At 46.0% G+C, this 27,263-nt stretch overlaps 1 protein-coding gene across 4 annotated transcripts in view; it reads left to right on the forward strand.

The window, feature by feature from the left end:
- Nucleotides 1-27,263, forward strand: part of KCTD1 (potassium channel tetramerization domain containing 1) — a 206,317-nt gene that overhangs the window by 86,752 nt on the left and 92,302 nt on the right. Inside the window, exon 1 of one of the 4 annotated variants that reach the window (XM_018039652.1) lies at nt 18,524-19,064. The exons of 1 other annotated variant lie outside the window; for it this stretch is intronic. Coding sequence is in view for 1 of the 3 variants with exons in the window: in XM_018039650.1 (XP_017895139.1) it covers nt 19,417-21,210 (1,794 nt within the window). In the remaining 2 variants the exon portion in view is untranslated. Of the gene's footprint in view, nt 1-18,523; nt 19,065-19,093; nt 21,211-27,263 lie in introns of those variants that run through there. 2 more of the 4 variants (XR_001917179.1, XM_018039650.1) reach the window with 2 other exon arrangements.

Below are 27,263 nucleotides of genomic sequence, written 5' to 3' on the forward strand. Positions count from 1 at the left end.
TGGAGGTAGGATCCATGAACAGCCTATGCTAATTGACCTTTTAAAATGTTAAATAGTAGTACGTGTCTCTTTCCCTCAACCCAAAGCAAATTTTTATGTTAAAAAGAAAAAAAAGAAGAAAAGAAAAATAACCCTGCTTATTGTCACAAAGAAGAAACATTTTAAATGCAACTTCTGATTTTTTAACAGTACCAACAAAGCACAAGAAGATACTAGGGATATTTGCTGGGCTTTCAGGGTTCAGCTTCCATTCTATTGAGCCCAGTCTCAAAAGTCTATCAGTAGCAGCAAATTAGTTACAAATTAACAGGGAGAAACCCAGCACTGACCTTGGTTAAGCTCTCAATGAATCCTGTTAATTACCTTATTTTTTACTTGTATTATTGTATGGTGTAATGGTTTTAGATGCAATCATACAAATGAACTGCCTTTACACCCTACCTACCTCTTTTTTTTCATTTTTATGTTGAAGAAAAAGAATATTTAAAATTGCATGAGCTAGTCCCTTTATATTGTTAACTTCTCCACTCTTTCCCCCTTGATAATTCCACTTATATTACATTTGCTGTTTTGGGGCTTTCATTTAACATCACCTTATGAAATCTGTTAATCATGCATTATTAAGTAGAGAGGAAATTGATAGAGAATGAATTTTCAAGTGGCCAGAGAAGAAAACAATCTAAAATGTCCTAATTTAAAAGTCCTACAGATGTGTAAGAAAGTAAGGCCTTGGTTATCTTGATACTAATTTCATAAACAATATTTATCGGAAAAGATATCATTTCACTGACGGTTTTCTTCTCATGGGGTCACACCACACACACACACACAACCAAAGACATCTATTTCTTTACATAGAAAATCATCATCTTCAGTGTGTATTCAATCCTAATTTGCTGTGGATTTTTAAAAATTGCAATCAACAGACAATGTTCTATTTGTTTTAGGTGTACAACATAGTGATTTGGTATTTTCATTTCATACAAAATGATCACCATGAGACGTTGTTACCATCTGTCACCATGCAAAGCTATTACATTATTGACCATATATTCCTTACACTATACAATTACATCCCCGTGACATTCATTTTATAACTGGAGGTTTGTACCTCTTAATCCCCTTCCCCTATGTTGCCCAATATGGCGGGAATGGTAAAAGAAGTACTAGATCTGTGTCTCTATAACAACAGCAGTTCCCTCTCATTACCCCTAAGATGAGTCTTTCTTTGGAGTTATGACAATTCCTCTACCCCCTTACTCTCAAGAAAGCATGTTGGAATTGCAAATAGATTCCAGGGTGGTAGTTATATAATTTGTATGTAAATAATTTTCCAATTTCAACATTTTAGAATTAGTAACACATTTCTTGAAACAATGAGAAATGCCTGGACGTTTCTTATCCTTACATAAAGATTAGCAGAAACCCTCCAACTCTAGAGACACTGATGTTTAGATGTTGTTTAGTCGCTCAGTCTAAACAACAGCTTAGACTCTTTGCAATTCCATGGACTGTAGCCCGCCAGGTTCCTGTGTCCGTAGGATTTCCCAGGCAAGAATACTGGAGGGGGTTGCCATTTCTTCCTCCAGGGGATCTTCCGAGAGCATGGATTGAACCTGCATCTCCTGCATTGGCAGGTGGATTCTTTGCCACTGAGCCTCCAGGGAAGCTGATATTTGGATACATCTTTAAAAAAAAAATAGTGGACAACTAGGCAACTACTGTCAAGGGAAACCTCAGGAGCATTTCAACTCTACTGGGAGAGGGTTTGCAGGAGACCTTCAGAGTCATTTCCCTTTGACCCTGGATCCTAGAGGGTCTCCTGCTGCAGGGAAAATGTTCCCTTGTATTGTCTCAGGAAGTGGCTCCTTGTGACATCAGCTTCAGAGATGATGCCTAATTAGCCTGAGGACACAGGGGCACAGATTCCTGAGCAGAAAGGAACACATAGCTTCATCACAGCCCTCCCATCTCCCCTTCAACCTTGCTTCCAAAACAGAGCTTGAGTATTATCATCTAAGATTCTCCAAGCCACCAGGGGAAATGCCAGTTGTGTGGGCTGTGACTTTGGGATCAAACCACAGAGCCTGTGGAGTCAAGCCCAACCTCCAAATGCCAGCACACAGGCTGCTCCAGCACAACGTTCCTACAGTCGCTCCACGAACAAGCTCCCTCCCCCAAATGCAAATTCAGATCTCCCCAACAGATTCGTCAAGCTGGAAGTCTCTATATATACCCACTCTCACCCTCTGTAGGCAGGAGCAATTTCAGAGCTGTCTTTCTCGGTGAATTGTTAACCAACTCCGAGTCTGGCAGTGAACCTAGAGTGGCAAGCTTTTGTTGGTTTGTTTTAGGACAGCCAGAAGGAGCTCGGTGAAACTGGTCTGATGCCTCTGCGGTGCAGGTGTGAACCTGGGGGTGGGTAAGAAGTGCAGCCAGGGAAAACAGAGGGCAGGAGCCCAGGCAGACCCAGGTGCCCCAGTGGAATCGGGCTTCCTGTTTCCCTACCCAGGTCACAGACACCTTGCGGAAATCCTCGGACAGACATGAAGGCTTGCAAATTGGGATTTCAGGAAGAAAAATTGTTTATAATGCCAACATTCTGAGTTGATTTAATGCAAGAGGAAACAATATTTAATGACAGCTGTTTGATGACATTTTGAAATGGCAAGCCATTAGATTCAGTTCAGTTCAACACGTGATCGTAGGTGCACCGACTATGTGCTTGGTTTTATGTTAGGCATTCAGGAGGAAAACAAGAAACAGACTATATCCCATGGGATTCATACTCTACTAAGATAAACATCTATTTGGGGTACAAAATGCTAAGAATACTTGTGAAAGAAACACATTTTTCCTAAATAGAACTGAAGATGTCAGAAATCCAGAGAGAAAATGATTCAATAATAAAATAATCTTCTAATGACAAATTCCCACAATAATAACAAAAACAACAATGACATGTATACTTAGTGCAGATCTAATTCTGCTTTCATCTAATGATTTCAAAGAGTTTAGCAACCACTGCTGAGTTAATCCTCAGTGCTAAACCTGACTCTTCCAACTTCTTTTGGAAAAAAAAAAAAATTGGCACTAACAGTTAACATCCCACAGGGAAGAAGTTCTGGAAAAACAAAGCATGCTCACCCCCACAGAAGCATCGAGCAGCAAAATAAAGATAGTCTAATTTATTCAAAAAAGTAAGCTGGGACTCAGAAGACTCAACCAATGCCCACAAAATAAAAGTCAATAGGAGGAGTGTACATTTATTTCTTGCAGACAGAAATGACAAACTTTAATGTACCTTAGACATTCTTGTAGGGCTTTCTGTATTTCTCAGGGATCTAAGGTCCTGAGTATATCCTGAGAAGTCTTGCTCCATATTCAAAGAAGGAATTGCTTCTACCTATTTTAAAAACAGAATGGAGGATAAAGATTTCATTTCCATCATATAATATATAGAAGCAAGTTGATTCAGTGATGAACTCCAAACCCTTTGATGGGTCCCCTTAGAACCAACCAACCATATCCATATGAAGGGAAAGGTTATGAATGAAAGAATTCAATTGTTTGCAGGAAAAAAGTGAGTCTGCCAGAGATGGAGGTGATCTGGAACAGATCTGATACCTAATTACAAAGTAATCCGATACTTAGCAGTCTCACCTGGCAGTCTTCGACTTCAAAGGATCAGACCTTTAAATGTTAATGAATTCTTCACCTCCTTTCCTCTCATCTACTCCCCAAATATCTACTTTTTCAAGAAAAGTTGGTCTAATTTCTTAGCAGACCTCTCATTATCCTATCATTCTAGGATACAGTTACAAGAATCTTTTTCCTTTTGATGTTCAGTGATATTGCCTTTAGGCTTGTTTTGAATCGATATTGTATATTGTATGACCCTTAAAAAATACACACACAGACACATTAGAGCTTCTACGTGGAGATACTATTATTATAATAAAATAATATGGAAGTATTAGCATAGGACAAAGATCAGAGATGGCTTGATAAAAGCCTCTAAGACATGAGTTGGGTCAGATAAGTACAGATATGTGGAAACGTGTCAAATATGGAGGTGGATTCCCAGGTGGCTCAGTAGTAAAGAATCCACCTGCAATGCAGGACACTCGAGTTGGATCCCTGGGTCAGGAAGATCCCCTAGAGGAGGAAATGGCAACCCACTCCAGTAATTCTTGCCTGGGAAATCTCATGAACAGAGGAACCTGGTGGGCTATGGTCCACCAGGTCGCAAAGAGTCAGTCATGATTTGGTGATTCAGCAACAACGGTGGAAGGTACGGTGGGTGTTGGGAAGTGGTGGGTGGCTCACATTTGTTGGTTTTCAAGAATGAAAAGCTTACACAGATGGCCAAACTAAAGGCTATAAAGGCATCCCGTGGACATCTAAGGACAAGACGCTAATCCCAGCCTGGACTGGGAGGAGGCTGCCCCTCCTCCGTGCTTGGTACAGCCTCAGTCTTGGCTTTTTCTCTGTTTCCTGAGTCACAGAACAGTGGAGGATACCTGGATTAGGGCGATGGCATTGGAACTGCAGAGCATGAGCTGAATGAAATAGCTCTGACGTGAACGCGGGGGGAACAGTAATGGTGTCTGCCAGGTTCCTAGCTTGGGTGCCCTGCAGAGACAGGAGGTATGAGGAAGAGCAGGTTTGGAAGGTGTTATGGACAGAGTTTGTGCCCCCAAATCCATATGCTGAAGACCTAACTCCCAGTGTGGCTGTATTTGGAGATAAGGGCGATAAGGAGGTAATTAAGTTGAATGAAGTCATAAGGTGGGGGAGGGAGGCCCTAAGCCAATAGGATTGATGTCCCTATAAGAAGAGATATCAGAGATCTCCACCTCTATCTCTGTCTCCACACACGAAGAGAAACGCAGGCAGGTGAGGATGCAGGGAGAAGACAGCCATCTTCAAGCCAGGAGGAGAGATCTCACCAGAAACCAGCCCTGATGGCACCTTGATCTTAGACTTCCAGCCTCCAGGACTGTGAGGGACTGCATCTCTGTCTAATCCACACCCGGTCTGTGGTATTTTGTTACAGCAGCCGGAACTGACTGATACAGAGGGAAACACAATTAATCCACATTTGCATGAAGATGGATTTAAAGCAAACGGTGACTTAGAATTGGCAGGTCTTGATGGTTCGATGGAAGTGGAAGGTGAGAAAGAGCAAGAAGGAAGCAGGAGGAAGGGATGCGGTCCAGGTTGCAGTCTTGGGTAGAGGATGAATTGTGGTAACTTGCCTTGAGTCTGATGTTCCGGAGCCGGACTGGGCAGAGGGTGAATGTGTAGATAAGCTTTTGGTTGTAAGCAGGATAAATTAACTGTACGGAGGTAGTGGGATTGTAACGGAAATGAAACCTCACGGAAACCCAAGGCCAGGATTCCAGTAGCGTCATTCCCCTGGAGTCCAGACACAGAGCAGCCCCAGGGCTCTCAGCAGATGCTCACTCCAAGAGCAGGACCAGGCTGTCTCGATGGCCTGTCTTCTCCCTATTGCCTGACTTACTTTCATCGTAATTCCTAGAGAGAGAGATTGTTTGGTTCAGGAGTTTTGATACAGGCTTCTAGGTAGCTTAGGGGTTGGTTGTGTAAGGACCTATCCTTGATCCAGTCCGTTAAGGTGTTGGTCATGTGATAGAATGACTACCTGGCTTGACAAATCTGTCCCTTCAGCAGTGGCTGTGAGCAAGGCAGCATCCTTTAGAAAGATCTGGGGTGTGCCAACCAGTGTCACTGAAACATCTAGAATGGAAGGTGGGGTTGGTAAGAAGATCTTTTTTGTGTGTGGTTTTAGGCTTGTTAGGTAGATTCACAAAATGTTCATATATCACTTTGGTTCTGTTTTTTCAACAAATGAACTCATGTGCACGTGTGCTCAGTTGCTTCAGGTGTGTCCGACTCTTTGCAACCCCAGGGACTGTAGCCCGCCAGGCTCCTCTGTCCATGGGATTCTCCAGGCAAGAATACTGGAGTCAGTAGCCATGCCTTCTACCAGGGGATCTTCCCAACCCAGGGGTCAAACCCACATCTTCTGTGTCTCCTGCACTGCAAGCATATTCTTTACCACTGAGCCACCGGGAAGCCCAAAATAAACTCGTACCTTACATCAAAGTGGTGGTGGTAGTGGTAAGTACCAGCCTGCCAATATTGGAGACCTAAGAGAAAAGGGTCTGATCCCTGGTTCAGGAAGATCCCCTGGAGGAGGGCATGGCAACCCACTCCAGTATTCTTGCCTGGAGAATCCCATGGGCAGAGGAACCTGGTGGGCTACAGTCCATAGGGTCGAAAAGAGTCAGACACGACTGAAGCGACTTGGCACACACACATGCACTCAAATAATAAAACATCTTGGAAATCCTTCCACTCATCGCCTACAAATCTACTATATTCATTATATCTACGGCTAGATATCTACATCTATTCTGTTGAATATATAAATTTTGAGATACAAATTTATTTATTCACCATCCACTGCTAGAGTTAGATTATATCTGATGAGCCTTTATCACAAACAGTGCTTCAAGAACATCCTTGTACATTTTTCTTTGTGTGCTCCTAGATTCCTAGAAATGAACTGCTGGGTTGAAAGGGATGTGCATTTTGCGTGCTGATAGCTACTGCCAAATTGTCCTCAAAAAACACTGTACCAGTTTATACTTCTAGCAACAGAGCATGCATGTGCTTATTTCTCCACATCCATATGAATGTTTCTTCAACTATTTTGAATCATAAACCCCTTTAGAGTCTGTTAAAAGCTATGAATCCTTGTTGTAGGAAAATACACAGATGTACAAACACAGAACATTTTCCACATAATTTCTACAAGTTCACAGATCACATAAAGACTACCCAAGACTCTCAAGACTTCATATTAAGGGTCCTCCAAATAGACATGTGTGAATGGGTCTCCCAGTCTAGGAAAGTGGATCTCAGTCCTAGCTGAGCATTTGTTATGTATTTAGTTATCTATTTGTGCATTTGTTTGGCTGTGCTGGGTCTTCGTTGCTACTCAGGGGCTTTCTCTAGTTTCTCTAGTTCCAGGGGCTACTCTGCGTCTGTGTGTGTTTCTCATTGCAGGTGGCTTCTCTTGTTGTGGAGCACAGGCTCTAGGCTTGGGGGGCTCAGTAGTTGCAGCTCATAGGCTTAGTTGCTCAATGGCATGTATGATCCTCTAGGACCAGGAATGGACCCCATGTCCCCTGTCTTGGCAGATGGATTCTTAACCACGACCACCAGGGAAGTCCTTAGCTGCATATTGGATCACCTTGAAAAGGTCTGGCCATGCCCAGGCCACTTCCCAAACCAAGTCAGTCAAACTGTCTTGAAAAAGATCTAGGTAATAGAATGTTTTTGGCAAGTTTTCCATGTGATTCTAAGATGCGTTCAATTGCAAGAACCACCTCAGTTTAGCAGAGGCTTAGAGAAGGGTAAAAAGTTATTTGAAGACAGAAAGCCAGAGTGTACAGGGACTCTAAGGACCTCAGACATGGCTGCAAACTTTTTTATTTTCATGAGTCACTGGGGGGTGGATAGGAGGGACGAGGACCTGGCACTGATACATATGTTTTCACTGAGAAAATGTTTCACAGACACAAAAGTAGAGAACCTGAGCACCCACATGACCTATGAAAAAAGTGAAAGTGTAGTCACTCAGTTGTATCCTACTCCTTGTGACCCTATGGACTGTAGCAACCCCAAGGACTGTAGCGACCGCATGAACTGTAGCCCTCCAGGCTCCTCTGTCCATGGAATTCTCTAGCCAAGAATACTGGAGTGGATTGCCATTTCCTTCTCCAGGGGATCTTCCCAACCCAGGGATCGAACCTGGGTCTCCCGCATTGCAGGCAGATTCTTTACTGTCTGAGCCACAATACTTGTTAGAATTTTTGCCACATTTGCTCTGTTCTTGTGAGGGGGGCAACGGGTGAGGGCTGAGATCTCTCCCTCAAATAATTCAGTGGCATTGTTATTTTTTAAAAGTTGCCCCTGGTGATTCTAAGGTATAGCCAACATTGATAATCATTGTGCATTGTGAAGGTTCCCAAAGAGAAGGAACCTCAAGAAATGAGCAGAAGGAAGAAATGACAGGGAATTCCATGGTGGTCCAGTGGTTATGAATCCGCCTTGCAAGGCAGGGAACCTGGGTTCCATCCCAGGTTGAGGAACTAAGATCCTGCATGCCAAGGAGTAACTAAGCCCTTGAGCTGTACCTACTGAAGCCTGGAGGCCACAACCAGAGTCTGTGTTCTGCAATGAAGATCGCATGTGCTACAATCAAGACTTGATGCAGCCAAATAAATCTAAATAAATCTTTTTTAAAAAGAAGGAAGAAAAACCAAATGCAACCCTGAGAGCCTGCAACTGGGACCAATGAGCAGAGCAAGTCCCCAGTGGGTGGCCTGACCAAAGGGCCTGGCCATGAAGGTCAAGAGCAGTGACAGTCTGCTTCAGGCTGCAAGGATGAAAGAAGGCTTCATGGGGAAGTAGAATTTGGAGCTGGGCCTTAAAGAATCCAGACAATTTAGATCAGCAGAAAGGAGGGGAGGAAGGATTTTCCAATCCGAAAGGAAGCTGGTAGTCAGGGCTGGTTCAAGCCTTCTGAATGTTCCTCCCATTATAGACTCAACCACAGGAGTCATCGGAGAGCTTTCCTTCCCCCTGGTCCTGCTGAATTAACTCAGGGAGGCTCCCCAGGCTCCACACCCCCTCATCTCTAACCTCATCTTTCCTCCTTCCTGTGCTGATTCTTCCCTTTAGAAATGTTTATCTACCTTCTTCTAGGCCAGTAGTTCTCAAAAGTGGGGTCTGGGAGCTGGCAGCATCTGGGAACCTGGGAGAGAACCTGGACTGCTGCTTTAGACACATGGTGGGTGAGTCCAGCATCTGTTTTGACAGCCCTCCAGGGGATTCGGTGCACACTCAACCCCGAGGATTAATGTCACGGGGACTTCCAGCCGCGTCTGATCCCTCCCCAACACTGTTCTGCTGGGGTTCTTCCTCACAGAGAGCTGGACTCCTGGTAGGAGACACAAGGAAAAACCGTTGAGAAATCAGCCTGGGGCAAGGCTATGGGGAGTCTGGACTTGAAACTGAAGTAAGAAAGGAGCCATGAAGATGTTTGATCAGGGGAGTAAAAGTACTCAGATGATGTTGGAGACTACAGAACAGCGTGTTAAGAATGCAGGTGGCCCCCAATGCAGGTGTGTGCCTGCTAAGTCACTTCAGTCCTGTCTCTTTGCAACCCTATGGACTGTAGCCTGCCAGCCTCCTCTGTCCATTGGATTCTCCAGGCAAGAATACTGGAGTGGGCTGCCATGCCCTCCTCTAGGGGATCTTCCTGACCCAGGGATCAAACCTGATTCTCTTATGAGGGTTCTTTACCTCTAGTGCCACCTGGGAGGGAAGCCCCCCAACCACACCCCACCCCCTGAAATGGTAGGCAGAGTTCATTGTGAATGTGCGTCTTATGAAGAAGTGGTTTCATAACTTCTATTCAATTTTCAAATGAATTATAGCCTCCAAATGACTTAGTGATCATTGCTATAAAGAGGAAATTATTGTATTACTTGCTAAATTATATTAGTTTTTGAGGTCATGTTTCTCACAGCATGGTCAGGCTAGTATTAGAATTTATCTGAGCTGTATGTTAGAAAATGTACCTTCTTAGGCTGTACCCTGGACTTAATGAATCAGAATCTCTGCACTTGGCACCAGGAATCTGCATTTTGAAAGAAGTTCTCTAGGTGATTCTGGTTGGTTCTGACGCAGCCTGAGGTTCATGAACTGCTTCAGGCTTTAAATTCAAAAAGCCAATACTTCTAGGAAAGCTAAATTAGTTGTGAGTTTGGAAAGAATGTGGGTCATTAAAGCATGGTGCTAAGGCACACAGTCTTACGATGCGCACTGGGAATAATAGCCAGAGAACAGATTTTCCTGGGCTGTTCAGTGATCATTTAAAGCTAGGTTCTCTTGGGAGTTTGATAATGATATATGCACATGCATGCTAAGTTGCTTCAGTTATGTCCCACTCTTTGTGACCCATGGATCATAGCCCACCAGGATCCTCTGTCCATGGGATTCTCCAAGCAAGAATACTGGAGTGGGTTGCCATGTTCTCCTCCAGGGGATCTTCCCAACCCAGGGATTGAACTCGGGTCTCTTACATCTCCCGCATTGGCAGGCAGGTTCTTTACCACTAGGACCACCTGGGAAGCCCCAGGAATGACATATACACATTACTATATTTAAAATAGATAACTAACAAGGACCTACTGTATAGCACAGGGAATTCTGCGCAATCCTCTCTAATCACCTAAGTGGGAAAAGAATTTGAAAAAGAATAGATACATGTACATGTATAAGTGAATCATTTTGCTACCCCTGAAACTAACACAACATTGTTAATCATATAAAGCAAACATTTTAAAATAAACTTGAAATAAAAACAAAAACAACAACAGAAAAACAGGGCTTCCCCGGCGTATCCATCTGTAAGCAACCCACCCGCCAATGCGGGAGACACAGGTTCAATCCCTAGTCTGGGAAGATCCCACAAGCCACAGAGCAGCTAAGCCGGTGCACCACAACTACTGAACCTGAGCTCTCGAGCCCACGCGCTGCAACTGCTGAAGCGCATGTGCCCTGGAGCCCACGCTCTGAAACGAGAAGCCACCGCGGTGAGAAGCCTGTGCACTGCAACCACAGAAGAGCCTGCACGGCACTGAAGACCCAGCACAGCCAAAAATAAACAAATGAAATTTAAAAACATAAAAGTAAAATAAAGCTCGTTCCTATGTGTATTACCATCTGGATGGCAAAAACAGACTTGAAATGAGTTCATCCTCAAGTTGTGATAGTCCAACTCAACTTCCCAGAGTTGGATAAAGAATAAGTTAACCTGTTTTCCTATGTCGGATGGAAATAAGATAACTAACAGAAAGGCAGAAGTAAAAGTCCTGACCACATGAACCTACTGAAGGTTCACCCCTCCCTGGAGTCAGGCCAGTTGTGTTCCTGGAGAGAATCTTCTGTTTTATTTGCCTCGTAGCATATACTTGGCACTTTGCCCAAAATCCACTGACTACATACTTTGAATTACAGATTTTGAAATATATAGGATTTAAACAGCAAATCACCTGAGATCAAATTCATGGAAATATACTCGAATCAAAGAGTGGTTTTTATTTTTGGTGGGGGGCAGTGCTGTGGAAAACAGAACCGAAGGACCTGTTTTGGTGGATTAAGTGCGTGTGTGCCCAAGTTCCACCCTCATTAGCTGTGTGATGCTGACAAGTTATTTAAGCTCTCTGGGTTTCTACTCATCTGGAAATTAGGAACAATGCTCACATATATTTTCGAGAACGACTTGAGAGTGTTAATATAAAAAACAAGACTCACAGCAAGCACTCTCTAAACCTTAATAAGAACGAAATATGGTACATATATGTTTTTCCAGACTTCTACACTTTCTGAATCTGAAAAACCACTGCTTTTATAATCAGAAAAGAATGATAAACCAGTTTTGCTTTGTTGCTGTTTTTTACTTTAAAGTAAAAATGAGCTGAAAAGATAGCGAAACAAACAGATGTCATCTGTTTTTAGAGGAGCCTGTTTTTATTTGGAGTAGCAACAACGTGTAACCCCTGGGGTATCCTGATCTAACCACAGACTGTAGGAACACATAGAATGGTGAGTTCTGTACTGGTATCTCCCGGTACCCTGGCTCTACAAACTTAGATCCCAAAATAGAGGAGTTAGGTCACACTGCTTCCAGTTTTCCCGCCCCTCTCCAAAGCAGTCTTCTTCATCAAGTGCAAAAGCCTGGATCTCCAGCAACAAATTAAAGAAATAGAACAAGCCCATCCCAGGGCTTCTTTAAATATTCAGATAAACCCATGTGCCCCTATCAGTTAAATTAAGCTTTCCTAAGAAAAAGTAAGTCAATTAGTTCAAAATGTGGGTTAGTGCTTCTGGGTATTTAAAAGGGGATTTTTTTTTTTCTTTCTTTCTTTTTTAGTTCATTTAGAAACAGCCACGGGGCAGGCACATACCTACTCCTCTGCACGTCCTGTGAATTGCCATCACATACCTAGATACTAGGCTATCTAGAGCTTCAAAATCTGGTCCTTAAACTTTCCCCAAGTCCTGAAGATATTGCAATACCAGCTTTAAAACGTATCTTGCTTTGCCTTTTTAGTTCGTATACTTTATCTTCACCTTCTGACAAATTACTGATATTTGTCAAAGGGTGCTTGGCATTGCTGTAGAACATGAGAAGACAGGATTCTAGCCTAACTGAACTTCTTCCTTCTTTCATTCAACTAATATTCTCTAAATGTCTATAAACAAAGGGCAAGTGTCCAAGACACAGTGAAATGTAGTCCGGAGCACACTTGATGACATATCTTACAAAACTCATTTGTCCAAATGGTTCAGATGAAATAAACCAAACTTTACCAAAACGCAAATACAATTAGATATTTCTTATGAAGATGAATTTCTGGAAGCAGTTTCTGGGTCATAGAATATGAACATTTTCGTGGCTTTTGAGAGGTTGCCTACTTGCTTTCTTAAAAGGCTATCTTAATTGATATTGACAATAAAATACATGAGAATAACATTTTCATACCAACATTTGGGGATAAAGTGATGACATTTTTGTTGTTTGTTTTGTTTTGCTTTTACTAATTTAATAAGTTATTTTTTGGCATATAGCTAATAGTTTCATGAATATCTTATCTTCTGAGACAACTGTAATAACTCTTCCATTATATAAGATATGGAGGAGGGCATGGCAATCCACTCCAGTATTCTTGCCTGAAGAATCTCATAGACAGAGGAGCCTGGCAGGCTACAGTCCATGGGGTCACAAGGAGTGCAACCCAACTGAAGTGACTTAGCACATGTAAGATATATATATTAGTTATGTGACATTAACACATATCTTAATTTCCTTTTCCACTTTAATTAGTATTGTAATGGTATTGAAATAAGTGTTATTTAATAATAGGACTAACATCCACTTCGATCCTACAAGCTCTTTAAATATAAATGACTAGAAGAGAAATTACTATCATTATTAATTTTATGTTTGACTTAACTTTGACAGCCTTTACATTTGACTTCATTATTAGCCAAGAGGAGTTTCATTATCAGAATATTATAACAAAGAGAAATAGCGTGCTCTTAGGCTCTACAAAAACATTATTCTCTTATGGAAAACTACATTCCTTTAAGATATTATTTGTTTTACAAACAGCCTAGGAGACTGGTAGGTGATTATTAGGTAGAAAGATCAAGAATTATAGTTACCAGGTGGCAATTAGAAACAAAAAATTCTACTCCTGTGAATCACTGTGGTAAATTCACTCTGACCTATTTTTTTTTTTTTTTTACAAAACATCAAAGATAAAAATAGGTAAAATCCTTCTTACTCCCTAGAGAGTAATGTGGGACAACCTAGGATTTCAACAAAAAACACCTAATTCTGGTCTGATTGGGTTTGTGGGCATTCCTTTTGTCTCTAAAATCTTCACCATCATTTCTTCTAAGACACGAATGGGTCTCTACTTACAACAGCCCTGGAAAATAATCCCAGTATTTTAGGTGCCATGTGATAAAGGTGACAGCTTCTTAGGCTATTTCTGCTGTGCTCACAGTTCAAGGTCTTGGTGTAGTCCTATTCTAACTCTCCAAGATTCCCAAATAGGATGACACAGAGAAGTATTTTAGTGATAGGGAATTGTTCCCTTGAAGATTTGTATTTTTTATTTTCATTCTTTGGTTCCTAGAAGCTGATTGTGGCAAGCCACTTAAGATTGGGCTACAGAGCCAAAGTTTCCTGACCTACAGAGGTCTCAGAGAGCTTGGGCAATCGGCTTAATCTTTGGGAGCCCTTTTGGCTCTGGTTTTATTTATAGTCAAGCCTGGAAATACTAGAGTCTTAGTAACTAAGAGCTAACAGTTGAATGTTTTCATTTCAAAACGAATCACTTTGCTGACAATGGTCTGTATAATCAAAGCTATGGTTTTTCCAGTAGTCATGTACAGATGTGAGTTGGACCATTAAGAAGGCTTAGCACCAAAGAACTGATGCATTCAAACTATGGTGCTGGAGGAGACTTTTGAGAGTCCCTTGGACAGCAAGGAGATCAAACCAGATAATCCTAAAGGAAATGAACTGTGAATATTCATTGGAAGGACTGATGAAGTTCCAATACTTTGGCTACCTGATGTGAAGAGCTGACTCATCAGAAATGACCCTGATGCTGGGAAAGATTGAGGGCAAGAGGAGAAGGGGATGGCAGAGAATGAGATGGTTGGATGGCATCACCGACTTGATGCACATGAGTTTGAGCAAACCGTTGGAGATGGTGAAGGACAGAGAAGCCTGGTGTGCTGTAGGCTATGGGGTCACAAAGAATCAGACATGCCTTAGCAATTGAACAACTGCTCTATGAACTTTTGTGGTGGTTAGCTCTCACCCCACACATAAATATTTGTATGTTTATTGAGTGTCTACTAGTACCAGCCACTCTGCTAAAATACACTAAGGAACTGTACTGGAAATGAACCAGAGATGAGGTGATATAGGACACAGTTTCTGCTCTTACAGAGTTTTCTTCCACATCATAGAGTTAGATGGATTCTATTTTCATCTGAGTTCGAAAAAACATTACTCAAGATGATTTTCAATTAAATTCAGCAGAATTTAGTAGTAAAACTCTGAAACAAAGATAAGTCAAAATAGTTTTGATTTGAATTCACATTTAACCTTCAGACTGCTTTATAAATCTTTTAGTAATCAAATCCAGAAAGCATGACTTTAAAAGGAGAAACTAAAAACAGTGATGAAATAAAAGTTCAGTTCAGTTGCTCAGTAGTCACCAACTCTTTGCAACCCTATGAACTGTAGCACGCCAGGCTTCCCTGTCCATCACCAACTCCTGGAGCTTGCTCAAACTCAAGTCCATCGAGTCGGTGATGCGATCCAACCATCTCATCCTCTGTTGTCCCCTTCTTCTCCTGCCTTCAATCTTTCCCATCAGTGATGAACTGATTTCTTTTTATGACCTCCGCCCTCAAGAACACACAACATTTCTTGAATTTATCCACTTAAATCCTCCCCAGCTCATATCTCTTGTAGCTACCTGCATTCCCCGGTCCCTTACTCCTGCAAATAACTTCCTACAATGTGGTCCACTAGAGCAGGAATCAATTGCAAGGAAATATTAAACCAAAGCAGTCATTATGTTCACTTTAACTTGTAAATATTACTGCAGACAGTAATGTTGTCGTATAGTTACTTTTCATCCTACAAAAATTTTTTAATATAGAAATTCAGACTCATGGTATTTCAGATGTTTCCCCAAAATGTTTATTCCTTTACACAGGGGCTAACTAAACACATATCCTATTCATTCATTCACAGTGAACAACTGGAGTGTCCCGAGCACTAACCTAAACGACAAAGATATACTGATGTAGGAGAGGAAACATATAAAAAGCAACTATATTATTATATAATAGATAAAGTCAGAAGACTGCAATCAGAGTTGAGTATGTTTCTTTATGGCACAAACTCAGAAAGTATGGACTGAATGGGAGTAAGTAGGTGGGTTAGAAAATGAAGAGAAAACATTTGGAATTTTTCCTTCCAAAACAACCATGCCACTACTTTCAAGTAATCTAAGAAATGGAGAAGCACAAATATATATGTGATACTTTATAATAATAATAAAGAGACAGAAAATGTGGAGTTGAATCTTGTGAATCTTGTTGAAGTTGTAAACCTCTTAGGGTAGCTGACAGTTAAATAATTGCAATAAATGCTCTATAGAGTGCTGGAATTGTCTTTTATATGAAGAAGCTGTATGTTTTCTATGTACAGAAGCTATCCTGCACGAGAAATACCATCTTTACAAGGAAGGAGAGGCAGCTGTCAGTTTCAAGTGGTGAGCTAAATGGACTTCATGGTAGGGAAAAATCAAAGTGGAGGAAGGGAGACTGGGCTCATAGGCAGAAGATAACCAATATTGCTTCCCCAGCAAAATAATAAGAAAGGTCTTTTGATCCTCTCAATTTGGAATTGTGTGTGAACCACAGGATGTTTTTAAGGAATCATTTATTAAAGCTAGAATTGAACTCCTTTATGAACTCAGATGTAATTGTGTTATTGGGTTTTAAAAATCAAGCAACATTTGGGGAAGGTGTCGCTGTGTATGTGTTTGGGGTGGGCGGGGGAGGGTGTCGTTGGTGAACAGATTTATAACTGCTTGGTTTTCCTGGGTGCTCTTCCTGGTAAATACTCTTAAGTATTATCCTGAAGAGGTCTTTCCCAATATTTGATGAAGTATCATTATGGGCAAAGAATTCTGGTAGCGTTTCAGGAGCCGATGCCACGAAGCCGATTCCCAGTCGCCCAATAATCAGACCAACGCGTACATTCCAAGGTGCGTTTTTTCGTATCCAATATTAGCTGGGGTCCTGACCGTTGTTTGCAAAATATCCAGGCAGCCTCAAAAGCTGCTGTTTTCCCAACTCCGTTAAAAAGTTATTTGCACTTGGGGTTTTTTTGGTTCTGCTCTTCCCCACCCCCGCCCCCTGGCTTTTGCCAGTAGAGACCTGCCCTGGGGGCGATTTTGTCCTGGGAGCACAAAACTATTTTCTTTTCTGGAAATAAGTTGACGTCAACTGGGAGCTGTTTTTGGTTGCTTTGTTTCCCGGAGCGTCCAACCCAGCACATCGCCTTCGGCAAATTGCGAGCAATTCAAAGCAGCTCGCCCAGCGGGGAGGGGAGCCGGGGCGGAGGGAGTGGGGGGCACCCCTGCCGCCCGCAGAAGTGGGGAGACCTTGGGAAGCTGCTCCGCCCCTGGAGTGTGGGTCCGAGTCCCCGGAGCGCAGCCCGGAGCAAACACGGCCCCTGGGCTCACTGAATCCGCGGTGAGGACCGCCGAGCAGGGAGTAGCCCCTGGCGGGGAACTTGCCGGGCGCCCACCTGAATTCTCCGCAGGGCTGAAATGCCGGGCCAGAGGGCTCCGGAGGCCCCCAAACCTGGGAGCATCCCGGGACAAAGGGCCAGCCCTCCGGAAGTAGCCGGTGCGGCTGATGTGTGCCAGGTCGTGTGCGCAGGACCGCGGGTGCGACTAGCTTCGCTGCCTACTGCCTTGGGCTCCCTTCTATACATCCCCAGCACAGTGGCGTTTGGACACAGCCCACCGCACCTCGGGGAAGATTCCCGAGGAGTGCTACCTCCGGATCCCAGCCCTCCCCACACTCCCCAGACGGTTCTCTGCAGAGAGGAGGACTGATGAGAGTGTGTGGTGTGTGTTTCACCGAGAAGCGGGAGAGTGGGGTGTGTGTATGTGTGTGTGTGTTTCCCCGAGGAGCGGGAGGGGGCCCGCGAGGCAGTGACTTGCTCTAACTTGTTCACACCTGGCGCGGTTTCCCCAGAGCTCGGCGGCAGCGTCCAGGGCCGAGGCGGCGCGCGGAGGGCGAGACTGGTCGCTGGGGAGACACTGTCCACTCCCATTTTAGACGCCCACGCGGCCCAGAGACCTAGTCTTCCTTCCTTCCTCTTTTCTTCTTCTTCTTTTTTAAAATTACAAATTGACCCATGGGTTACTTTTCATGCGCTATATTATAAACTGCCCTGAAAGCAAGACAGAGGGCCTGGTGTGTGTCTTTGTGTGTGTGTGTGTTGGCGGGGGGGGGGGGGGTTGGTTGTCGCAGGGAACTAGCAATTGAGTAGACCCTCCCAGCCCAGGTGCTGAGAATTCGGACTGAGATCCGAGGACGCACACGAAGGCTGGAGAGGCAGCCTCATTCGCGGGCCGGCCTGGGACTCGGAGTTGACCAGCACTCTAGGGGGACACACTCGGGCTCCCCGAGGAGGAGCAAGTTAGAAGGCATTACAAAATCCGGAGATGGCCGCGGCTGCGCCTCCAAAGAAATGAGCCGAGGTCTCGGTGGGTCTGCGGGCGCTGCCCCCGGGCCCGGAGTCCTGGAGGCGGTGACAAGGACTTGCCCGGAGCCTGGGCGCTCCGTGGGCGGGCGTTTGGCTGGAAATGGGACAGTGTCTCCGATGGGAAAGCGGGACCCGGCGAGCTCTCTGGCCGCCTTTCCAGTTTCGGAGGTGCCCGCCCCCGCGCGCCGAAGGCAGCACAGCCCCGAGGGCGAACGAATGGCGGTTGGCAAACTTGGAACCAGAGCGCGCCCAGGATCCGAATTGCCGGAATCGTGGCGGCGGCGGGGGCGGCCGAGACCCAAGTTTACTCTTTCCCGCCCACCGGCCCCCAGGGTCTTAGGGACTGGCGTTGCCCGCTCCGACCAGGCGGAGCGCCTCGCCGTCGGGAGTTGTGTTAGTTTGCTTCGAGGCAGGAGGGCGGTGGCCTGGGCGGGTGGGGAGGGGTCCCTGGGGTCCCGAGCGCCTCTCCCCCGCGTCTCCCCTCCCACTCGCCCCTCCCAGTCTTTCTGCCTTCGCTCCTTCCCCAGGCTGACTGGACCGGCGCGGACTTGCCCCAGACCTACGGGGAGCGCCCCAGGTCTTTAATGACAGCTTAAAAGTAGCTGTTGGAAAAGTCGAAAGGGATGAGGCTGACGTGGGGCGTGTTTCGCTCCTTTGCAAGAGTCGGAAAGAGAGCTGGGAGCCTTGCGGCTGGCCCCAGGCCCCCGCGCCTCGCCCCCAGCAAGTAGGTGGGGGAGCCGCCGCTGCCGCCAGCCCCATCCCGCTCCCAAGCCTCGCCCGCTGCGCCCTGGCCGCGGGCGCAGAGAGGGTGCGGGGCCTCGCCGTGCCTCCTCCACCCTGCTCATTAACCTGCCTGCTCCGCTCCGTTCCGGGAGGCCCCAGACACGGGCTTCTCGAAGCAGCATCCGCGGCGCGCCCGGTGCAGCCGCCTCCCCGAACCCCCGGCTCTGGGGGGCAATGAGGGGGCGGTGGAAGGGGCACTGCTCCTCGGGCATTACTTAGAGAAGCGAGACCGCCCCGCCCTCCCAGCCGGCCCTCCCTCGCTCCCGCCCGGGCCCGCGCGCCACTCAGCCAGAGGGTAAGTTGGAAGTGTTTCAGCCCCATCGACAGCTCTCCCTCCCCTTCCTTCCCCCACCCCCCCTTCAAAGTTTTCTTCGGAGTGGGGAGAGGGGTGGGGGAGGAAGAAGGTCCAGCCAGCCTCGGTCCTTACGCGCTGCCTGTCTAACGTACCCCCGCCTCCCTACCCCTCCATCCCCCGCGCGCCGCTACCCCTCCGGAGCCGCGCTCCGAACTGACAATTGGCGCGCGGCTCCTTTAAGAGCCCGGCTTTGCCTCCCGGTAGCTGAAGGTCATTAAACACAAAAGCTCTCAGCGCTGCGGTCCAATATAGCGCATGCGCCCTGCCCGAGGACTGGCAGAGAGACGGCAATATGGCGAGAATGCCTGGCAGCGGGGACTGTAACACCAGCGCGGGCGGCAGCGCCGCCGCCGCCGCCGCCGAGAACAATGGGGAGCGGGGCGAGGGCGAGCGCGGGGTGGGGGGCCGCGGCCGCCGCCACGGCCGCCCGCACTACTGCAGCGCGGGCGAGGAGGAGGAGGAAGACGAGGAGGAGGACGAGATCCAGGAGGTGCAGATAACGGGGGACGAGGAGGAGGAGGACGGAGGTGGGGGGCTGGAGGAGGACGAGGAGGAGGAGGAGGAGATGGGGCTGGACTGGGACGAGCCCCTAGAGCCCGAGGACTCGGCCGGGGAGGAGCTGGAGCCCGAGCCGGTCCATAGGATCAATATGGACCAGAGCGCCGCGCTGGAGCCTGAGGCGCCGCCGCGACTGTTGGCGCCCCGGGCCCGCGGCGGGCCGCCCGGGGCCGGCGCCGAGCTGGACCCCGACGTGCTGCAGCGCCCCGAGCGGGCCCGGCTGAGCGAGAACACCCGGCTGGCCACCCGCTATGCCGTGCGCATCTTCCGGGAATACCTGAGTGAGAAGGCGCAGAGCCCGGACTTCGAGACCATGGACAAGGGGGCGCTGTGCCGCGTGCTGCGCTCCTTCTACGCCGAGGCCCGCTCCAAGAGCGGCCAGCTCTACAGCAAGTCGTCGCTTATCAGCATCCGCAGCTCCCTCAACCGCTACCTCAACGAGCCCCCGTACTGCCGCACGCTCGACCTCACCAAGGACCCCGAGCTGCGCAGCGCCAACCTGACGCTGGCTGCGGTCATCCGCAAGCTCGAGGAGCAGGGCGCGGGGCCGGTGGTGCAGAAGCAAGCCATCACGCGCGCCGACCTGCGCAAGCTCTACACCTCCAGCGTCTTCAGCACCAACACGCCCTTCGGGCTGCTCAACAAGGTCTGGTTCGAGACGTGCATGTACTTCTGCACGCGCGGCCGCGAGAACCAGCGCGAGCTGGAGGAGGACTCCTTCGGGCTGGCCATGGACGAGGATGGCCGCAAGTTCGTCTACTTCAAGTCCCTCGGGCCCTACCACAAGTCGCGCTCGTCGTCGTGGAGCAAGAAGCGCGCCGAGAGCAGCGACGAGGAGAACTTGCCGCGCATGTACGAGACGGGCACCGAGTTCTGCCCCTATGCCAGCTTCGTCAAGTACTTGTCGAAGCGCAACCCCCTGTGCAAGGCTTTCTTCCAGCGGCCCCGGGACCACTGCAGCGAGGGCGATGTGACCTGGTACGAGAACAAAGCCATCGGCAAGAACTTGCTGGGCACGAGGATGCAGATGCTCTCCAAGGCAGCCAAACTCTCCAAGACCTACACCAACCACTGCATCGGCGCCGTCTCCATCGCCACGCTCAACAGCATCGCTGGCATCGGTACCAAACTGGGCTCGCCCGCCCCGCAGGGCTGCTACGCCGAGGCTCTCAACGGGGCGGCTCGCCACCACTCCCACCAGCCCCCCACCCATCCCTCCCACCACCACCGCCCCCAGCCGCCCTCGCTGGGGAACACCTATATCCTCCCCAGAGACAGCCAGGTCGGGCCCGACGTGAAATCGGAGGCTGCGCCCAAGCGCGCCCTGTACGAGTCGGTATTCGGGTCGGGGGAGATGTGCGGCCCCTCTTCCCCTAAAAGACTTTGTATCCGCCCCTCGGAGCCTGTGGACGCGGTGGTGGTGGTTTCGGTGAAACACGACCCCCTGCCTCTTCTTCCAGAAGCCAATGGGCACAGAAGCAGCAATTCTCCCACAATAGTTTCACCTGCTATTGTTTCCCCCACCCAGGTAACCAAACCAAAGTCTATGCATGAAGTGTTTCTCTGGTACCACTGGAGACTACCGTGGGCTCACGCGGGCCTGGGTTGGTGGGGGGCGGGGGAAGTTTTTCAGAGTAGCCGATAAGCTGAATCGGATTCGATTTCACTGTTAAAAGCTTAACTCTCTTGACGCTTTTCAGGAAAGTTTCCACCTAACCGTAAAGGCTTGGACAGGGCCAGCTAGCTAACACTCCCTCCTGCGCAGTAACGCTGAAAACTTCAGAGTTCACAGAACAAAAGGGTCGGCTCAACCCTCCATTGAATGTCTGGGTTTTAGACGGCAAAGCGTGCAGGAATACTGTGCCTCTAAATGAAGCAGTTACTTAAACTATCTTTGAATAAAGCAACGATTAAAATACTCTAGTACATATTCACACTAACTTATGAAGGTAAAAAAGCAGTTATAAATGATTAGACATGCCATTCCCACTTCCTGTAAGGGGCGGATTTTGGAGAATGGTGGGTGAGTGCCAGTTTATATTGTGAGGTGTAGTTGAATGTAAAGCCACCGTTTGGAATGTCGTTTTCATCAATTAAGTCACTTGTTGATGGTTTGGAAAGGTAGTGTCTGTACTCCCAGCCAGTCTCCCAGTTGGAGCATGCTTTCTGTGCTGGGCTGTGTGGGCACTGGAACTTTGCTGTCTTTCCTAGCGCCATGGAGCTGTTGGTCTAGGGCACAGTTAAGTGATGGCAAGATAGACAGTTGAGCTAACAGCAGATTAGAGTGGAAAGAACTCTGAAGTAAGCTAGCTCAGAAGCTGAGCCACCTCGGGTAAATCACTTCACCTCTCTGGGCTTCAGGATCCTTAACAAAGATAAGGGAGCTGTTTGAACGTTGAAATTATTTAATTCAAAGTGGTTAGACTTCTGGGTTGAGATTAGATGTTCAACTGGGTATTTGTCTTACTGTTTTTCCTAGAAGAATATATTCATATTCTTTTAAAGCTAGGTTCATCTTTTGGATACTGTGCTGTAGGAGCCAAAAAGCAGAGGTCCTTGGGGACCCTCCTCTCTTCTTCAGACAGGAGTAGCCCCTGGGTTTTTACAGCTTGGCCCTGAGTTTGGGGGTGTAGGGCAGGCCTTTCAAGGCACAGATGTCAGGTACCTCTATGCTTTTTCCAAAGTGGAAATTCCAGTTCTGGATAAACTGACCCTTTCAGACGTTTACTGGCTAATCAGCAAGCCTCAAGGCCAACTGAGAGGGTTTGTGAATGGTGCTATAAACACCAGAGTTCTCTAAGCTACATGAGCCCCGGAGGCTGTGTCTTTCTGTGCTTGTAGTGCAGTTTCTGACAGACCATGAGGTGGTTTAGGGAGTTGAAAGGATGGAGACTTTGGATTTGCTTTTTCTTTGAAAGCAGAAGTAAATGATCAGATTCTTCTGATAAAGTAAAACCCTTAAAATGTCCTGATTTCAAGTAGCGCCTGATTAATTAAGAGTTAAAAGCCTAAGAGAGTTTATTAAAGTACCTATCTGCTTGAAATAACAATGAAGCAGTTGGTCCCCTGGCGTCTTGTCTACTGATTTTTTGACTCTAGTGTCACATGGAATCCTGACTTAAGATCCGCAAAAGATGAGGGACCTTTGTTTCGTTGGTTTGGTTTTGTTCTAAGAATTACAGCACTCTGTCACAGTCTTTTATTTTAACTGAGTGAGATCAGTCATTTCTATAAACCTGGACACTAATGCTTTTATTCTTGAGTTCTTGTTAGGTAACTCCCAAGTTAAATATAGTTTGGAGTGTCCATATGTCCATATGTCGGTTATGTTATCACTATGCCTTTTAAACAGTATCTTAGCTAAGTCCTTTGCAGTTAAAACACTACAGAAAGTTTCTTTGCTTTCACTAATGTTAAAGTAAAAATCTTTTTCATCAGCATTAAGAAGTTTAAGGGAACTATTTAGTAACTTCTGTAGAAGTCCCTTCAAAAGTCTGAGCATTCTAAGTATGAGATGCATGTTCAATGTAAGTACAAAGCTGATATTAAACTTTTTCCTCCTGTATTTACTAAAATCAGTATTGAGGTTCAGGGCATTTCCTGGGGTTTAATGACTGGCTGGGGTTCCTGGCCTAAGGCATCACTTTAGTCAGCAGCTCCTCTGGCTGGTCATTAATCCACAGGAAATACCCTGTGTACCTCGAGCTTCAGTCATTATTACTTAATTATAAAACATAGGCTATCTAACCTTAGTACAGACTAGACCTTATCAAGTGGAGTCACACTGAATTCCGCTAAGGGCTACTTGATGACACAGTGACACCCTGTTTGAGTCTTTCATCGAATCTGAAGTTTCTCAGCAAATGAAGAGCCTGTTACTGTAAATGCGTTTACCCTTTTACTTCTTGAGGGTGTTGATAAGTGTATCACTTATGGGACTGGTTGACAAATGAATGCACGTAAGGATTAATGAAGATTATGGAATTTGTGATTCTTTCACTCATGTGAAGTTCCTGGCTTTATTTAGTTTTGAAGGGGGTGGAGGCTTGGTGGTTGTGATGGTTACCTTAACTGATTCACTCTTTAATCTCTTGAATGTCTGTGTTCAAAGTAAGAGATAGTCTTAGTTCTTTCCCCTCTTCCACCCAAGGCTGTTGTGTCTAAGATGATCTCCTTACTGGTACAACTTCCTAACTCCTAGGTGGAGATTACATGGTATATATTTAAAGGCTTAGCACGTCTCCTATTCGACCTCTTCATAGCTATTCTCTTTGCATGAAAATGCCGCATTTTTCTTGCCTCATCAACACTTGGCAGCATTTGTAAACTTGTGAGAAAGGTGTCCTCAGTTGAAGTTTCTTGACCCTAACCCAGATTACCTCCAGAAATACTTTTAAGGCATTCTGTAAGTAGGAAACCTATCAGTGGCGAGATTCTAGGGTTGGTGGTACACATCCAGTGTTTTCTGTTTCGTTGACTTCACTAGGGACCAGAGTCTGTCCTTCGAATCTCTAAGCTGAAAATTAGAGCAGCTTCCCTGTGGGGCACACCCAATGGTTCATGACCTTGCCTTTGAAGAAGCTAGATGCTGACAGCACTTGGAAATCCAGTCTTCATTCAGGTGCTGTCATGCGGGAAGAGAGAAGGAATATTCGTTCTACTTACTTGAAAAAAACATGCATTTTACGTGTCATTGAAATAATCGCCAAAGTCTTATTTTGAATTTGGAGACTAGGCAGGTGGGATACTCTTTTTTTTTTTCTCCTTAAAGATGGAATCAAACTTCTGTAAATGTGACAGGTACGTTCATGCTCAGTCATGTCCAGCTCTTTGCAACCCCACAGACTGTAGCCTGCCAGGTTCCTCTGTCCATGGGATTATCCCGGTAAGAATTCTGGAGTGGGTTGCCATTTCCTCTTCCAGGAAAGGATCTTCTTGACCCAGGGATCTAACCCACATCTCCTGCTTTGCAAAGCGGGTTCTTGACCACTGAGCCATCTGGGAAGCCCCTCAGTTGAGACAGAAGGGTGTGTTTAACAGTTATGTCAACTGTAGGTTATCTGGAGCGGTTAGGATTAACCACCTTGTGTAAAATGGATATTTTCCTGATTTTTAATAATACTTTGTGGCTGTATTCTTTTTTCTCATGCAGGAATGTTTGCTCTCCTTTATAGAAAGTTCAGATTGGTAAAGGAACTAAGTGGCATTAGCCTAAGTATGGAAGTTTCTTTGTTCTTTTAGGAAACAATTGCTGAACACTTACTATTTTGGCTTTGGTACCAGAAATCTTTATAAATTAATCATTTTCCACTTGGCAAATAGTCTCACTGGCAAGATTTTGGCCTCATTAAATATTAAAGGAGATTAAAATAAAGACAGTTAAAAGGTAAAACACTCAATGTTTTGAAAGTCTGTTTTTGCAAGTCATTTGGGAAAGAAATCTGTATTTTACTCTTTAGTATTAATATTGCCATGAGTACTCAGGTGTATTATTTTAAATTGATACAAACCCACATATATGTCATGGGCACCTCACTCCAGTATTCCTGCCTGGAAAATCACAAGGACAGAGGAGCCTGGCAGGCTATAGTCCATGGGGCCACAAAGCGTCGGACACGACGAGTGACTGAGTGTGCGTGTGTGCACACACGTCAGCTCACTATCAAATCTAATCCAGAAAAGGTAGAAAAACTATTTGCTGCCAAAGGGAAAGTGGATGCCAGTCATCTAAATGTAAATCTTTGGATCACCTTGATTTAAAATCTGGCTCCCCTGACAAATGTTACATAAAAGGCCATCCTCTCATCATTGCAGACAGATTTCAAGCAAGAAGAGTTTCTTCAAATGGGACTGCATGTTGTATATGAGACCTCTTACATTTTCACCTTGATTTAGGCCAAAGCTCCATTTCAGTGATTTATGAAAAGTTCACTTTCAAGTTATCATTTGGTGTCTGCATCGCCATTTCAAAAGCAAAGTTGATACAGAAGTTGCTTTGTGGTTACCTATGTTGAAAATCTTAGGACCAGACATATAGACTAGGTATATAGAACTTTTCTTTCTTTTTTTTTTTTTAACTTCTCCTTGATCATTCAGTCATTCACTGCATCATTAGTTAGGATGCCATTTGAAAGACTTCTCTGGATAATGTTTTTGCTGCCCCCACCCCCATACCCTGAGGGATGTGGGATCTTAGTTCCCTGAACCAGGAGCAAACCTGTGCTCCCTGCATTGGAAACGCAGAGTCTTAACCACCGGACTGCCAGGGAAGTCGTCCTTTGGAGAATTTAGATACGGGGTAGAGAGGTGGGAAGTGATTGGTCTAAGAAGGGAAATTAATTGCCTTTGATAAACGGAAATGAAAGAAAACATAGCTTTAAGAATTTGAAACATTGTGCTGATGTTTTCACTTAACACTAGTGGTTTTCTATTCTCCACCCAAGTATACACTTTGAAAATCATCTTTGTAAGGCAAGCCTTCCTGGGAACATCTAGACTCCTTCACTCCCTGAATTACTGCTTTCCCCTGATCACCTGGCCGTGAACCCTGGCAGATGGGTGGTTTGATTCGGTCTATAAGGAAAGAAAGTGGACGTGAAAGTGTTAGTCACTCAGTCATATCCGATTCTTTGTGACCCCCATGGACTGTAGCACTCCATGCTCTTCTGTCCATGGAATTGTCCAGGCAAGAATATTGGAGTGAGTGGCCATTCCCTTCTCCAGGGGATCTTTCCAGCCCAGGGATTGAACCTAGGTCTCCCCCATTGCATTCTTTACCACTTGAGCCACCAGGGAAGCTCTAGGCACATATGGAAGGAGGCAGAAATATGCTACCTGTAAAGGGCTGAAAGATTGATGAGACCATCCGGCTGTAGGCTTCTGGGAAGAAAGGAGAGGAATTCGGAAAGGAATGTGGGAGAATGGCAGAGATAAGTGTTGCTTCCTTTGTGAATACTTCGGTTCCCGAACGTCAAGACTAGTTTGGAAGCTTATAATTATCGATTTCTAGTTTTATTATGTGTCCCCCATCCAGCTTAACTCACCTAGTTCAGTCCAGGCTCTCACCATGCATCCCCATCCCTCCTCTCTCAACACAAGACAAAGGAAACTATGATTTATAGCGCTGGGTCCCATGTGGGCTCTTGAGCTTGTGGATTAGTTCTGATACCTAAACTTGCTGTGGTTTTTTGGCATGTAGTTTTTAAGGAAGTTACAGACGTTGAGCTGGTTCACCATCCTGGCTTCTTTGCCATTCTGGGTGGACTGTTGGACCAGATCGAGGCAGGAGTGAAGGGAGGGGGCGTGAGGCTGCAAGGCTGTCAAGTCGCTGGGCCGCAGTCCAGACACAAACGTGATTCCCTCCTTGCAGAGTCTGATGCCAACTGTCTCAACCTCTGACTGACTCTGTAGTCAGGAAGTGGAGTGTAATCATTAGTATTCATAATAACCAAGACGAACCGAAGGCTTTAAACTGGCCCCCCAACCAGCAGCCTCTGCATCACTTGGGAGCAGTGGGCTACTTGGTCTAATTTAATCCTCACACAGTCCTTCAAGGAGTTGTGGTTATTATTTCCACTTTAC

Source organism: Capra hircus, chromosome 24, assembly GCF_001704415.2.
Source record: "Capra hircus breed San Clemente chromosome 24, ASM170441v1, whole genome shotgun sequence".
NCBI lineage: Eukaryota > Metazoa > Chordata > Mammalia > Artiodactyla > Bovidae > Capra > Capra hircus.